The following is a 14998-nucleotide window of genomic DNA, read 5'->3' as shown; positions in this document are numbered from 1 at the left end:
CAGACGTGCTTGAAAAAGCCCCTGCGGATTCTAGTATGGTAGGACGAGAAAGGGAAGGAAGAAAAGAAAAGAAATAAAGAGGCTCCGCCTCCGCAACAGAGTGCGCGTTTGAAAATCTGCTTCTAGCGTAGGAATCGGTGAGATTTTGTGACTTCTAGTCGGATTGAGTTCGAATATTTTCACTGATTCAGAGGTTTGATGATGAGGAAATTGAGTGCGAAATCTATTTGTGTACAATTCACATCCGGGTGATATGAACGATGTGCCCGCACATAACAACCAAGATGAGCAGCATCATTAAGAACAGGATGAGCAGTCCTCGTCACTGATCTCCCGGCACGCAGACCCCAGTACCCCGCGTAGAGATAGCAATGTAAACAATTTATTTTTTACAAGTCCGCCCTTTTGTGAGGGGCCATGTTCATATATTAGAAGGCTGCAACTCGTGCAGCCTGCTTCTGCATGACCATTCAAACCATCTGCCACCAATTTTTCCCTTTTTCATGCTATCGTAAATGAGTGTACAAATTACTTCTTCTCCAAGTGGTGTCGGACATATTAATAAATCAAAATAGTACTCATCACTACAATGCTACATGCTCGTATCATATCCAAAACTCATCTTCTCTGCTTCCTCACGGTCCCTGGACAAAGGTTCTTGATACTTCCAAACATATCCCAGCACTGAACTCGCAACAATTCCATGTCACAAACCTTAAATCTTGTCAAATAATCGCTCTTGTGGTCTTTGTTAAGGCCCCGTTTGGCACTGAAATAATTGGTGAAATAATCAGTAGTGAAATAATCTGTGACATTTTGATTATTTCACCTGAAATAAATTTTAATTTAATATGTCGCTAGCATTTGGCAGTACATCATAATAATCCTAGCCGCTGCAACAAACCACCAAGCAAATCAGCCATCCACCCACCTTAAATCAACCTTGAAAACTAATGGACCTCGATACAGAAGATGATGATTTTCTTCTCAATGAAGAAAACATTTTTATGATTGCAATCACACTTCTGCTGACCACTTTGACTCGCTACGGAGGTGTTCGAAGGCCCTACAACAACCTGCCCTTATCTGGTGCAGACTATACCCTGGCAGTTCTTGATCAGGGAAATCCTCGCCGTACAGTTGATGTCTTTCGAGTAACCACATCAACTTTCCTTTTCATATGCGATGAGCTCTTGGGTGTCCAAAATGAACCTGTCTCAAAGCTCCTCCCAATGGAAGAACAACTAGGAATTTTCCTCTACATCATCGGCCACAATAACTCAAATCGACAGACTCAAGACCGTTTTCAGCACTCTGGGGAGACAATATCAAGGTATGCAATCTTACTTTGGAACCTTTGATGTTCAAAAGCTAACAGATTGTGCCATTAGGGTCTTCTGGCACATACTCAAACTCATAGTCCAGGTTGCTCCAAAGTTTTTCATTGCTCCGTCGCCCAATCAAACCCATCATCACATAGCATCAAATCCGAAGTTCACTCCTTTTTTCGACTGATGTCTTGGGGCACTCGATGGTGTTCACGTCCCGGCAAGTGTACCTGCTGAAAGAGCAGCGGCGCACCGCAATTGGAAAGGTTTCTTGTCTCAGAATGTGCTAGGTGTGTGTGACTTCAGCATGAAGTTCACATACATGCAAGTGGGATGGGAGGGCAGCGCGCACGATGCCCGAGTACTTCAAGATGCACGATCGCAGGATTTCAATATTGATCCCGGCCATTTTTATCTCGCCAATGCTGGTTATGCGGTGGAACCAAATATCTTGGTGCCTTATCAAGGTACGCGTTATCACTTACAAGAGCAAGAGATTGTCGGCAGAAGGTCAGTTTGAATAGCACTTCATCTTATCAAAATAGATACACAGATCTAATTAAATTTTTCGGCTTCTAGACCAGCAAACAAAGAGGAACTTTTCAATTTAAGACATTCAAGTCTACGGAACGTTATTGAGCACGCTTTTGGGGTGATTAAACGTTGATTTAAGATTATGATGCAGGCCAGCAAGTACAACCTCAAGCAGCAGTATGATATTGTGTTTGCGTGTGCTTGCATCCACAATATCAACATCATACAGAACGGTCAGACCGATCAAATTTTTGATCAGGCAAATGCCGATAGCACCAATAGCCTGTTCCAAAATCAAGAGGTTGTTGATCCTCCCCCCACAGGTGTCTACTCGAGTGATCGCGAGAGGGAGGAGTGTGAAAACTGGCGAGACTCCATCGCCGAGGGTCTATGGCAGCAGTACCTCTCAACCTTGGCCAGAAGGCAGCAATGATGATTGCTCTTGTACTCGGTCCCATACATTATTTCTCTCACATCATGTTTGGACCTCTCACTTTTTTTGGATCTCTCACATTTCAGATATCACCGGTGTTTTTTTATTAGAGCAAGCTGGAATTTCATTAGAGAGAAAAAAAAAAGTGTTTTGTTTAAATTGAGGAAATCATTTGAAGTCGAGTGAAGTAAAATGAAAATTTAATTGCCGTGCATCTTATCAATCTGCTTTTCGGGCCATTTGGATCAAAGATCCTTGTCTTTGATGCTCAAAAACATTTGTGCATTTATATCGTCTCGGAAGATTGCGAAAGCGTCCAAGGCCTCGTGTTGACTAGCCTCTTCGGCGTGCGCATCTTGATAGAGCTCCATCGCGAGCTGAAGATTGGTCTTGCGAGATTCCCTTTGCTCAAGTCTTTGGGAGTCCATGAATCCAACCAAGCCGTTGATCGCACTTGCAACGGAGTCTTTCTTGTGGCCGCGAGAGAGGTAGTTAGTTGGACTGTTTGCAGGTTCGTTCTGACGATCAACTATATCACCCAAAGTTTTTGGATCGTTTGGTTGGGTCTCCATGAGCAATTGCTGAGAAAGTGATTGAGATCCCTCGCCGGTTGCCAAGGAAGTCCCAAATATTTTATCCAAGTTGCGAAACTCAGGATAAGGGACTCCCCAGAACTTCCTCGCGTTCGGGTGCACCTTGAAACCAAAAAGAAGCCAATTGATGTCAGTGCTTCTGACATGGCAATGAAAAAATGGACAACGGAGTGGCTTACAGCACAGTACACCACGGGCGCATAATTTTCAAAGTTCGTCGTCAAACCGCCCAAGGCAATAATTTGACATCGACTCGCCGCAGCTACGGCAAAAAGCGGTCCCGGTGAGGCAAGACCGCCAATCACCATCTCCCGACGGGGTAAGGCTGGCCTTCCACACAGCAGACCTCCTAGCCCCGTCGGGCAGGAGTTGCCATTGATGAGCCGGCAATCTCTCCACCTTATGACGGTGCTGCAAAACTGTGCTGGCCCACCGTCCAAAACAAAATGCCCTGTATTTGTCCCGGCAAGAATACCGCCCAGCCACAGCCATGGCATCACAGCACAGCCCCATCACGGGCATGGCTACCCGCCACGCATTTATGCACATAGATATGTAAGTAAAAAGAGCTGCACGGAAAACTGTAATCTAAATTTGATGTGGGTTGCGGATTAGCGTGTCAGTGATGATCCTTGTTCACATTATCACAGTGTTGTCGAGAGGCCAACCTGTTCAGCTCCGCGGGTGGTGGGTGGTCAGTTTCCATAAATAGAGCTTGGTCCTTTGGCCACAGGAGATGCTTTCTCTTCTCAGCGCGATGTGGACATCATTCGGCCACCCACCAAGCTTGAAGTAATGGTGAAGAGGGCCATTCTTGCGCAAGAAAATGCTGCTCTGCCTCCCGGCGAGCCTCTGCTCTTGATCTATGCATTTGTACATATCTGGTGTCTAAATTTCTAACCCCACCCTGTACTGAGCTCTTGTATTTCTCTTTGCTTTCCACACTTCCACCTGCACTTTTGTGTTTTTTTTTTTTTGTATTCTGTTTTTCCGGGCAGATTGTTTCCTGCCTTGGATGTGTGCGCAATAAACAATGACTCTCTCTACCATTTCTCACCGTTATTGGTGGCATTGTGCGTTGCACATTGCCCTCCGCTACCGCGAGCGAGCGGGCAATACCTGCCAGTTTCATCTTGCCACAGACGGTCGCGCGCGGTAGTGGTGGTGGGGTGCAATGTTTTGACCGTGTGGTTTATGAGCCACTGTGTATCGGCCGTCTGTTCTGGCCACCCCGTGTGGTTTATGAGCCACTGTGTATCGGCCGTCTGTTCTGGCCACCCCGTGTGGTTTATGAGCCACTGTGTATCGGCCGTCTGTTCTGGCCACCCCGTTTGGTGGACGTGCTGCAAGCAGCCGAATAACGTTGGCTGCTTCCGTCTGTGGAGGTGGGGTTTGGACGGCGGATTGGGCGAGGGAATGGGAGACGGCTTCATGAAGCCGTCGTGCGGCCTGGCACAGGGCCCGTGACTGGGCCGTATGTTGTTGCGGGGGAGGTCCTGTTGTGAGACGTAAGGATCAGCCTGTCCCCAGACGTTCTAGTGCACCCGGGGTGTACCGTTCCCAGACTTCATCGGATGCTGTGACCTCGCACAACGTTTTGTCCCAACCAAACCCACTCGATTCCTTACATGCAAGGAATAGATCGTAGTCTTTCTTGAACGATTGGTTCAGCTTTGTCTTGCATTTGCTGTAGTCGAGTAGCTGTTTGGTTTCAGGGAAAGCCTCCCTCAGTTGTTGTGCTACGTGTCGGTGAGAGGTGTTTTGGAAGCCGTTATTGGATCGTTTTCCTTTCTCGACCTCTCGGACATAAAGATCCAGGAGCATCACCTCCATCAGTCCAGTCCAGCGTAGCTTTTTTGGGCCTTGATGGGAGGGAGTCGAAGCTGTAAGTGTTTGATCTTCTGGGTTTTCAAAGTCTCCTGCTGTACCGCTTGCTTGAGACTCTCGAGATGGTGGACCAAGGCGCTCGATCACATCAACAGTAGCTGCATGATTCCCTGTACTGTGACGATTAGGTCCTCCCGCACGTGAACCTCTTGGACAACCCTTCCCGCCGCCGCGGCCGCGATAGTTAGGTGTGCGAGGTGGATTCTAGGTGTTGAGTGTCTCCAGGTTAGTTGGGTGGAGCCTGGTTGTTCATTGGTTGTTGAAAGTTGCGATTTGTGAGGATGTTGGAAGTTGTGAGTTGTGAGGGTTATGGGTCTCACTTTCTGAGCTGCCGATATATCGAGCATTCCTCCACTTCCCGTCGCAATCTGGGAGCAATCTGAGAGCCTCCCAGAGTCTCAAAGCCTAAATTTCCCTGCAAAATTTGGCTCAGATCTGGGTCTGGAAGGGGTTCCCAGATTGACGGGAAGTCCTCCAGTCCTCCATTAGTAAGTCTAATTACACGATATGTAAATGTCACTTTGCCAAACACCATCGGCATTTCACTGACATAATCATGAAATATTTGTGTGATATGTCGCTGATTATTCCGGTGCCAAACGGGGCCTAACCATCAGACCTTGCGCCGCCACAAGCGCCTCAAAGCCCGCTTTTTGCAATCGGTCAGTTAGCTTGTCAAGTTCGTCGCGTGGTAAGCATTGCACGACCAAAATTCCAGGAAAATTGACCGCACTCGGTCTCTTGGCCTTCGGACACCAGAAGAGTACACCCGACAGGATCCGATTGCAAGTTTCTTTGAACCACCTTATCGATCCCAAAGACGATTTGGTGGCAATCAAGCGCCGGTTTCTGACGAACTTGAGGATGTCGATAGACCCCAACAAGGCGGTGGAAAGAGATAAGGCCAGGTTCAATAGGTGATGTACAATTTTGTCCTCAGTTAAAAATTGGTCGTTATTGGGGGGAGGTGTAGATATTGACGGGCAGGTGCGTGGATTCTTTGCGCGTGATTCAGCGAGGATTTGGTTGATATCATCCTGTGTCATCAACAGCTCCTCGTTGTCGGAGACCTCTGGGTTGGGGCCAAGTGGCTGGGCCTGGGAGTTGTTGAGCCGTGATTGTTTCCGAGCGCCATCGGTCGTGATTGCAGAAGTATCTGCGCCATCTGTTGCACCCGACGGGAGTTTGCGTCTGAGCAGGCTGTTGGATATCCAAGTGCTGTCTGGTTCTGGTTGGCGGGGAAGGGTTGCTGTGTCCACAAACTGAACAGCGTTCTCGACAGCTATCATCTTGTATTGCTTGGACAGATAGTACATGTGCTTGCAAGCACTACCACAGTGCACAAAATATTCACATGTGCAGCTGCGCAGCCGTGCTGGTCCACAATTGCTCTTTGGTTGGTATCGTACTGTGTACACAGTAGTTGCAGGTGACATGAACAAAGAGATAAAAAACTTTGCGTCCCAAATAAAAATGATTGGCAAATGCTGCTATCTCGGTTGTAATTGTGCATCAGCTGCTTACGTGGGTGGGGAGGAGGACTACAAGAATCCGGAGCAACTCCATTATTTCAGGGGTGCACCCCTTGGCTTTTGCTTTTGCTAGGGACTGGAACCAATTGGTGGTTTGACACACGTAGCCTTCTGCGACCTGTATGTGGCTCATGAGGTAATGTGTGTGGACCTGGTTGGTGAGCACTTGGACAACTTCATCGATTTGGCGGCGGCCGTCGCAGTTGCGAATGTAGTGGGCCTTCAGCACCTTGTGCCACACCTCGGTGTAATTGTTGGTGTGAATACCCTGATGTGTTGTCTGCAAAACAGATTGTTTGCTTTAGTGTCCCAATTTTCCTGGATGTGTTGTCTGGTAGGTGAGGGTGCTCACCAATCAATAAGCCAGCGCCCAATGGATGATGTTGACGTCCCACTGGTTCTGAACATATTCGACAAATGATGTGCTGACCGTCAACCACTTGCCGTAGAACAACTGTAATTTGCCTTTGGGATCCAGTTGCTCGTACAGGATGCTACGGAAATCAGCAATAGCCTCTTTGAATTGCTCTGGTAAGTAGAACTGAGCCCGCAGCTTCAAGGCTTTGAGAACGTGAAAAATACACCAGTACATCTTAGGTGCCCGTTTGCGGAGATCAGAGTACACAGACCTGAGGCCGTTCCTGATTGCCAGCGCACAATCACTCATGAAGGCCAACGGAGCGATGCCGGTCAAGCTGCGCAGCCACTGAATCACAGATTGAATTGGTTTACTACAGATGGCATGAGATATATACATTGGTCAGCTTGTCGGTGAGGGAATGAGTGAAAAGCTTTGAGACTCCTACTTACGTGGCAGCAGAGGCAGTGAACGCCCAGCATATCAGAAGTCCCTTGCCGACCACAGGATCTTGTATCATAAAGGTATAAAGGCTGAATTTTTGGCCATTAGCAAGCAAGGCTTGCATTGTCGACGGTGTTGTGTGTACTGTCCAACATGATCATGGCCCGACCGTGCTCAAGCATTTGATCCTTTTGCCACGGTGATTGGAAGGCAAAGACAAAGTCGGCCAAGTCTTGTGAGGCTGGAAGGAAAGTGTTCCAACCTTGCTCGGTCAGGTTGTCGTTCCACAGGCTGATAGATCGGAAAGGGTTTAGGTCGCGTCTTGCCAAGACAGCCATCCGGGTAGCAACGAGATATTGATATCGGTCAAATTTCAAGCTGCTGGCTTCCAATTTCACGGTGGAACTGTACATCTGTTGAAAATAACTTCATTGGTATCAGATCTTTGTCCATCCAGGAAAGGGTGAGAAATCAAAACACTGACAGAATACATCTCTTGAGACTCCGCTAACACCTGTATTGCTTTCCAGCTGAGTCCAGCTATCACACGTTCAGTCAACCAGTTGTCCACCATCCAGGGAGATTGGTTATATTTAATCTCGTCAGGAGAAAATGGATCGTGGTTGTGCTCCCATCGCCATTCAACCCAAAGTGTGTTGGTTCGAACATTGTGGAAAATACCGAAGCCGCTCTTGCACCCACACTTTCGGGAAACAGCATGGACCTTGCGCGAGTTGGGTACCGCAATGTGATATCCAGACCAAGGACATATGTAATCCAGGCGGAAATGGTTCTTGATGGGACAGCCGGTTCGACCACTTTAGGGTTTGGGTGCTGGTTTTGGACGGGGTCCGCGTTGTTTGCTCCAGTAAATTGTGGTTTGCATAGCAATGACAAATGCTTCAGCTTCAGAGAGAGTCTGACCGGGGATGGTAAACTTGTGAATTGGGTTGGGGAAGGAAGAAGCGGTGGCCACAAGACTTTGAATCATACGCAGGGAGTTAGGGATGAGTGGTTGAGCCGGCCGCAGTGGAATCTCCCGGGTGAAAGGTAACGGCACAGTATCATATATGTCGTTAACTAAAGGATACGAGTTTGTGGTGGATTGGTCGGCTGGTCTTTTCATTGTGTGGGTTGTGGCAAAGAGAGTGGGCTGACAGGAGACAAGGTGTTATAAGATTTAGGTAGGAAAAAAACCAAAAAATAAAGATGCAACAGGGAAGTGGCTGGGACACAAATTAAGTATTTACTCTCCCTGTTTCTCCAGGATCCTGGGCCCTTGAGACCGCAAGTTGGGTCGCGGCGAAGCCGCGTTTGGCGGCGGAGCCGCCCCCAACACTGGAGCAGCAATTTTGCGGCGAAGCCGCTGGCGGCCTCGGAGCTGCACGGCAGCTGGTGCTTGGTGGGGAGCTGATGCTCTAGCAAAGAAACTGTGCTGATGTAGCAGTAAAAAAAGGATTGTTGGGCTGATGCCCCAAGGCCCTAATGTGGATAATTTTGGTGTTTGTTTGTATTTCAAGTCAGCCTCAGCGCCGATGCGCCTAGCTAGATATTTGAGGGGCATGGCGTACGCTGATGCGCTCCAGCCTTGGAACCCTGGGCAGAAAACCGGCGGGAACACGGCCGCTATTTATGGAAGTCGTTGGACCCAGGTGTGGCAGTGCAAGGTCACCTCCAGGCTGAAAGTCCCGCAATGTGATATCATTCTTGAGACCAGCCCAGGAGACGCAAATAATGACGCGTCTGACACCAATTCACATTGTCTGTGCTCATCATCAATAGGTTAGCTATTGCACCGCGCTCATCATCGATGCTTATGTACGTGTTGACCGCCGGAGTCATCTCAGCCGCCGCAGAAGCACCGTACCAACAGCTGGAAGGATGCAACTAAGTACAGCCTTGACCGGGGGATCGAGGACTCACCCGCCAAAACTACACCTTCTCGGAAGCCGGAAGGATGCAACTGAGTACAGTCTTGATCACTGGTGGAATCCTCTCAGACGGCTAGAAGGATTCCCAACTCTGGTCATCAAGATTGCCCAGCCCCGATGGCTGGACAAAGTCTGTACTGTTACAAACCATAACCAAGTCCCTCACTGATACGGGCATGTGACTTGCGAAGCAAACCTCCAACAGCCCTCGGCAGGAGGGACTTGCACCCTATTGCCCCTTTTTGCGGGGGCTAGATTCTAAATTTGGGTGAAAGGAAGTTTTGGATGTGTATAATTCCTTGCTTCCACAATTTTATCAAGATTAAAGTTGCTGAGGTTGAAGACTGGCTGGTGCCTGTCCAACCTATAGAATCTGAGTTATCTGAAGGTATTCCTTCCATTCCAAATAAAAAAATCAAATCCACCCAAAATATGGATTTTGCACAGAGGGTCTGTGCTCACCAACTCTGTTTCCACAGTTGGCTCTCCACCATAACATAGAGGGGGTCATTGGCAATATAACAAATTGCATATATGTTCTGCAGCATCTTCTGATGAAAGCAGGCTAAAATATAGGAGCGGATGTGATAGGTGAGCTGTAGAAAAATAAAACAAACTACCTTCATAATCCATTCTTGGTGCACAAGTTTGGGGAGATAAGTGGTAAGTCCCTCCTGACAGGAGGGGGCATATTCCCCAACAGGAATATGGTTCCTTAAAATAAGCTCCTCTCACTCTGTTGCAGCTGTTACATCAGCGCCATGATAGTATACCTTCTGGAATTGCTGCAGTCAAGTATTTGTTCAAATAAATTTCAAAGGGCATTGATTTTGTGGCATTGGGCTTGGAATAGAAGGACAAAATAGTAAATTTCATCAATGGCTGGTACTAATACATAGGGCTTTCTGAAGGCAAGCCCCCTATCCCTCAATTTTTCCCGGGTTTATGAATAAGATGCTGAGACTTATCTCCCCTCATAGCACATATTACAATTCCCAATGAGCAAGAGATGGCCTTCAATTCAGATTTTTGCCCTGCATCTTGACAACAATCATGCAGTCTACTTCATCAACAAAGAAAAGGGGGTAGAGAAAAAATTGATCCACAGAAAATCCCCAAAAATGTTCTTCTGCGTCAATCCCTACAACACCATCAGTGTGGGCACTTGGGCAATGTTGCCCCTGTACAATGAATTCCCCCGGCACTTCACTTGGTGCAAGACCAGCAAGTGCTTCAAGGCAAGCAAACACCTGGGTTTCCAGAATCCTCACCTTGGTTGAAAGTTGGGATACTGATCATCCAACTCTCAAACATGGATTCAAAAGCTGGCTTATTGGACAACAGAACTATGTCATTGATCAAAATTTTGGCACCTGAAATCCTGAATTGCACTATACTAACCAGTATGTGCATGAGCATCAAACAATTTATCCCAAGAATCAGGCTGATTCATGAGAAGGAAGTTGCCCATGGTGTATTCTCCAGTTGTCACCAATTACCTGTTGCAGTTCCATTCACTCTCCCAATAAACAAATCCCAGGGCCAATTCCTTGGAAAATTTGCTGTATTCTGCCCTTGGGCCTTGAACTGTTTCAGCCAGCTTCCACTGGCAGCTATATTTTTCCCTCTCTTGAATATCTATGTGGCAGGCCTATCACTGGGAATTGTTGCTCAACCATTGGAGGAACAAAAAAAAACAACTTTTGTCCACCTCAAATTTCTAAGGTGTTGCGGGCAGGAGCACTCTCAAAAAAACACAAATATATAGTCTATACACCAATACTCTCTTATTATTTCCCTTATATCATTTAGATCTATGTATAACTGTGTTATTTTCTTTTTCTCATCCTCTGTAATTTCAGTATGCTTGGGATTTTAAATCCAGGGCCCTGTCCCCTGATTGAGGTGCCATACCTGGCTGTCTGACACTGTGCAATTTATGACTATTTCCAAACGGATGTACTTCGCGCACTGCAAAAAACTCGTCGCGCACTGTGGGGGTCGTCCACTCGACGTCTCGGCCACAGTGCGCGGTAGCTCAAAACTCTTCGCGCACTGCAGCTAAAGCACTGTCCAAAAATAGATTTCCTTTTGCCAGATGTTAGAAAAGGCCTTTATTAACCCCCAGGAATAATTATGTCGAAATCAGGCCAGTGAACAAGACATGAAAAAAGGTTCTACAAAAACCACAAAAAATAGCATTTGAGCACCCCCAAACCCGTGGATACCCGATCCCCCTACCCCCTCACACAGCACTCTCCGCCCCCGATACACTACACGTTTTTGCTTCAGTAGCATGTACATAGCAACTTGCAGATTAACATCCGACATTGCAAAGCTCTCCAAGCCATTGATGGATTCAAAAAAAATCTCTCCTCACATCCAGGTACCCGGATCTGAAATTCTGTCCGCCAAAGAACCGTCTGCCGCCAAAGAACCGTCTGCCGCAAAAGAACTGTCTGCCGCGAAAGAATTTTCTGCCGCCGAAGAACCATCTGCCGCCGAAGAACCATCTGCCGCCGAAGAACCGTCTGCCGCCGAAGAACCGTCTGCCAAAGATGCCGAAGAACCAATCAAACCAGAAACGATTATGGCAGCTAATAACTTGATTCCTGCGCCCCCGGAGCGAGACTTTGGCTTGAGGGACGAATGCCTCGAGACAATCCAAAAGTGGGCTTTCAACCATGGATTCGCCATTGCAACAGCACGTTCGTACACTGTTAAGGGACAAAATCGCGTGGTTTATCAGTGCGACAAGTCTGGCCCTTACCGACCACATCGGGCGCCCAAAGAGGAGCACGAGGACGATCAAATTTCAAACCTGCACAACAGCTCTCAGAAACCCAAATCCACTTCAAAGCCCACAAAAATGAAGAAAGAAAGGGGAACTATCAAGACCAACTGCCCTTTCCGACTGACTGTCACGCACAATGCGGCTTCTGGAAGGTGGGAATTGATAGTGAAAAACCCGGATCATAACCATCCTCCTTTGGATTCTCCAGCGGCGCACATCATTCACCAAAGGTTAACGACCAAGCAATGTCTTGAGCTGGACAAACTCGCTTCCGCCGGTGTGGTACTCAAAAATGTGAAAAATCAAAAGTTTTTCTCATGTACATACAGAAGGCCTCAAGATACCATCCATTGGACACCATAAATGGACTCCACGGCTAAATTAACCCCTAGTCCCCACTGGAAGCATCACTGGAGCCCCACTACACTGGAAGTTAAACCCTTTGGACAACCTGTAGCACCCAGTCAACCACCTGTCAGGCGCCTCAAGTCACATTTCCCCGCACCATTCTATCCCCACTACATATATTTGTTTGGGTTTGTTTGTTATGTACATGACATCATGCAGCACTGCCCCTGCAGGCTGTGCCCCCTCAACTGAATGGTCCCCACATTCTAGTTCCTTCTAACTCCACTTTGTTTGGTCTTATTACATCACATGATCATTCCCTGCACAGCTTATGCACCCCTTGCATGAACTATGACATCATTTGGCACAGCCCCTCCTCATGTATGCACCCCTTGCATAAATTGTACACAGCCACTCCCTCTTAACTCCCTCATGTTGTACAGCCCAGGCCAGCTGAAATACCTCACTCAGGGGCTGCCCTGGATCCAAAATCCCTCACATTTGTATATATAAGGAGCTCTCTTCCCCCCCATTTGTAGTTCCTCAGTTTGTTACTCATCAAGTTTTATACTCACCCATCACCCAAAACACTTACGTACCCACTCAACCCTCTTACTTACATATAATAACTCTTACATACTGAATAACAACCTTTTTTATACTGTTTCACGAGAAACTTATCTTGAGCTAACCACTCCTATCACTTATTAAAACTTGCCAAGCTTACCTTGGTGGGTCTTGTAGCTGGTAGTATAGAAGGGCAGAGCCTGCACCTCCTTCATCCCCTTCTCCATTCAGCAAAAGGGTTTCACAACCACTTTTGAGTCTTACACCGGTGTGATGCCTTTGAAAGCAAAGAATGTTTTAATGCAAGACACATCGAAAATCCTCCTAGCACCTTTGAGTGCAATTCACAACTTCAACTACCGGAAAAACAGAAAAATTTGGGCGCAAAATTCTATGAAAATGATGATCAACTGCTTAAAATCAAAAGCTTTCAATTACAGAGTAAAATCCTCGACCAACATCCAAACTTCTGCCACGCACCTCGATGCCCTTTTCTTTACGCTTCCAGAATCTATGGAAATGGCAAAAATGCATTCAACATGCATTCTAATCGATGCGACTTATAAGACTAACCGCTACAAGATGCCTCTCCTACACGTTACTGGAATCAACTCGTGCAACCGATCCTTTACGCTTGCTTTCTGTTTCATGGCAAAGGAGCAAGAAGAAGACTTTACTTGGGCTTTGGAACAGCTTCAATCAGTGCTCCAACCGCACACGCCATCCGTTATCCTGACCGACAAAGAGCAAGCATTGATGAATGCAATTGAAACAATATTCCCCAAAGCCCGGAGCCTCTTGTGACAGTGGCATATGGGTAAAAACCTTTATGCCCATTGCCGTCCCATTCTTGGGGATGATTCTTACTCTATTTTTTGCAAATTTTGGAACTTCTTGGTCACTTCGAGCTCCGCGGCGGTCTATCAGAAGAACTTCACCAAACTGACAACCACCTGCACGCCCGAGGTTATGGAATACCTGACAAAAAATTGGATCCCCCTTTGCAATCGCTTTGTCAAGTACCTCATCAGCGATGTTCCACATTTTGGTAACGTCAACACGTTGCGAGTCAAAAGTCTTCACGCTTCGGTCAAGCAATTCCTCAAAGGTGCAAATTCTTCTATGCACACAACGATATCCGACATGCACGATGCAGTGAAACACCAGCTGCATGAGTTGATGATAGATTGCGCAGTCCAAAAACAGGTTCACTTGTTGAATCTTCCCAAAGTCCTCAATCAAATGTCAGGGAAGATATCTCACCATGCAATTCGGACTGCGCAATGCCTTTTGCTTTTGTCAGATAAATCGGTCGATTGCGGAGAAGATTGCAACTACAATTTGCACATGGGTATCCCGTGCTTGCACAAGATGAGGCAGCTTGAAATCAAAGGCAAAGCTCTTGATCCAAGTGATTTCCATTCACAATGGCACTTGCCTGATGTTTCAGTACGTTTTTCTTTTCTACTAGAGGCCATGGCGGCTCCGCCGCTGTGGGTGTGGAGGGTGTTGGCGGAGGTGTGGGTGAGGAATAAATTGCTTAAGTAGCAGCGGTCAATGTTCTTATGTCCCCCAGGGAGTTTGGGGATGCTGCACTTCCAGCTATCCATCTCCCTCAACCCTTCCGCTGCTGCATGTGCACAGTTTGAAGGGCAAAGAGTGGGCCACCCACTGGTCACAGCCTTTGCTGCGGGCCGGGGGCCTTCACGTCCATCCTTTTTGACCCGTGCGCTTGACGCGGGCTGGGGGGTGAGCCTGTGGACACAGCACTTTTGCTGATGCTGGAGGGCTAGTTTGAGGTTTCTGTGTCCGTGGTTTCATGTTTTGTGTGAAATGTTTTGTTTTTTGTTGAACTACTAGAGGCCAAGGCGGCTTCGCCGCTGCAAATCCATGGTTCAGCTGCTTCCCCTGTCTTAGATCCCTCCTCCAATACCCTGTGGATCAAGGTAATATTAGCAATATACAAGGCATAAACATATCAAAATAGTACTTTACCAGGATCATATAAACACATATTATATCCTCTACAAACTCAAACTGTCCACAGCACGCCCTGACAATTCAAACCAAAAATGGCAGCAAATCTGAGGTTTCTACCAGCACACCTATCCTCAGGAAACCTCTGGTTACTCACAAAACATCTGGGGCTTGGCCAAAATAGCTTCTGAATCACCATATCCATTCAAATGAATTTGAAAAATATTCCAAGTTCCAAGTTGCATTGTTTGTTGCCTTCTTGTGTCAAATTT

At 47.2% G+C, this 14998-nt stretch overlaps 1 protein-coding gene across 1 annotated transcript; it reads right to left on the bottom strand.

Moving 5' to 3' along the window:
• Positions 1 to 5388: 5388 nt before the first annotated feature.
• Positions 5389 to 8235, bottom strand: PtA15_12A448 (uncharacterized protein; the record flags this gene model as incomplete). The annotated part of the gene is made up of 3 exons (XM_053162058.1): positions 5389 to 5424; positions 5504 to 6003; positions 8034 to 8235. 3 exons carry the CDS (start codon positions 8233 to 8235, stop codon positions 5389 to 5391), a joined length of 738 nt encoding a protein of 245 aa, XP_053026014.1.
• Positions 8236 to 14998: the final 6763 nt, after the last annotated feature.

The sequence above is a fragment of the Puccinia triticina genome, chromosome 12A (genome assembly GCF_026914185.1).
Source record: "Puccinia triticina chromosome 12A, complete sequence".
Classification (NCBI taxonomy): domain Eukaryota; kingdom Fungi; phylum Basidiomycota; class Pucciniomycetes; order Pucciniales; family Pucciniaceae; genus Puccinia; species Puccinia triticina.
Note: the sequence above shows the minus strand (reverse complement) of the source record. Positions and strands in the feature narration are given on the sequence as shown.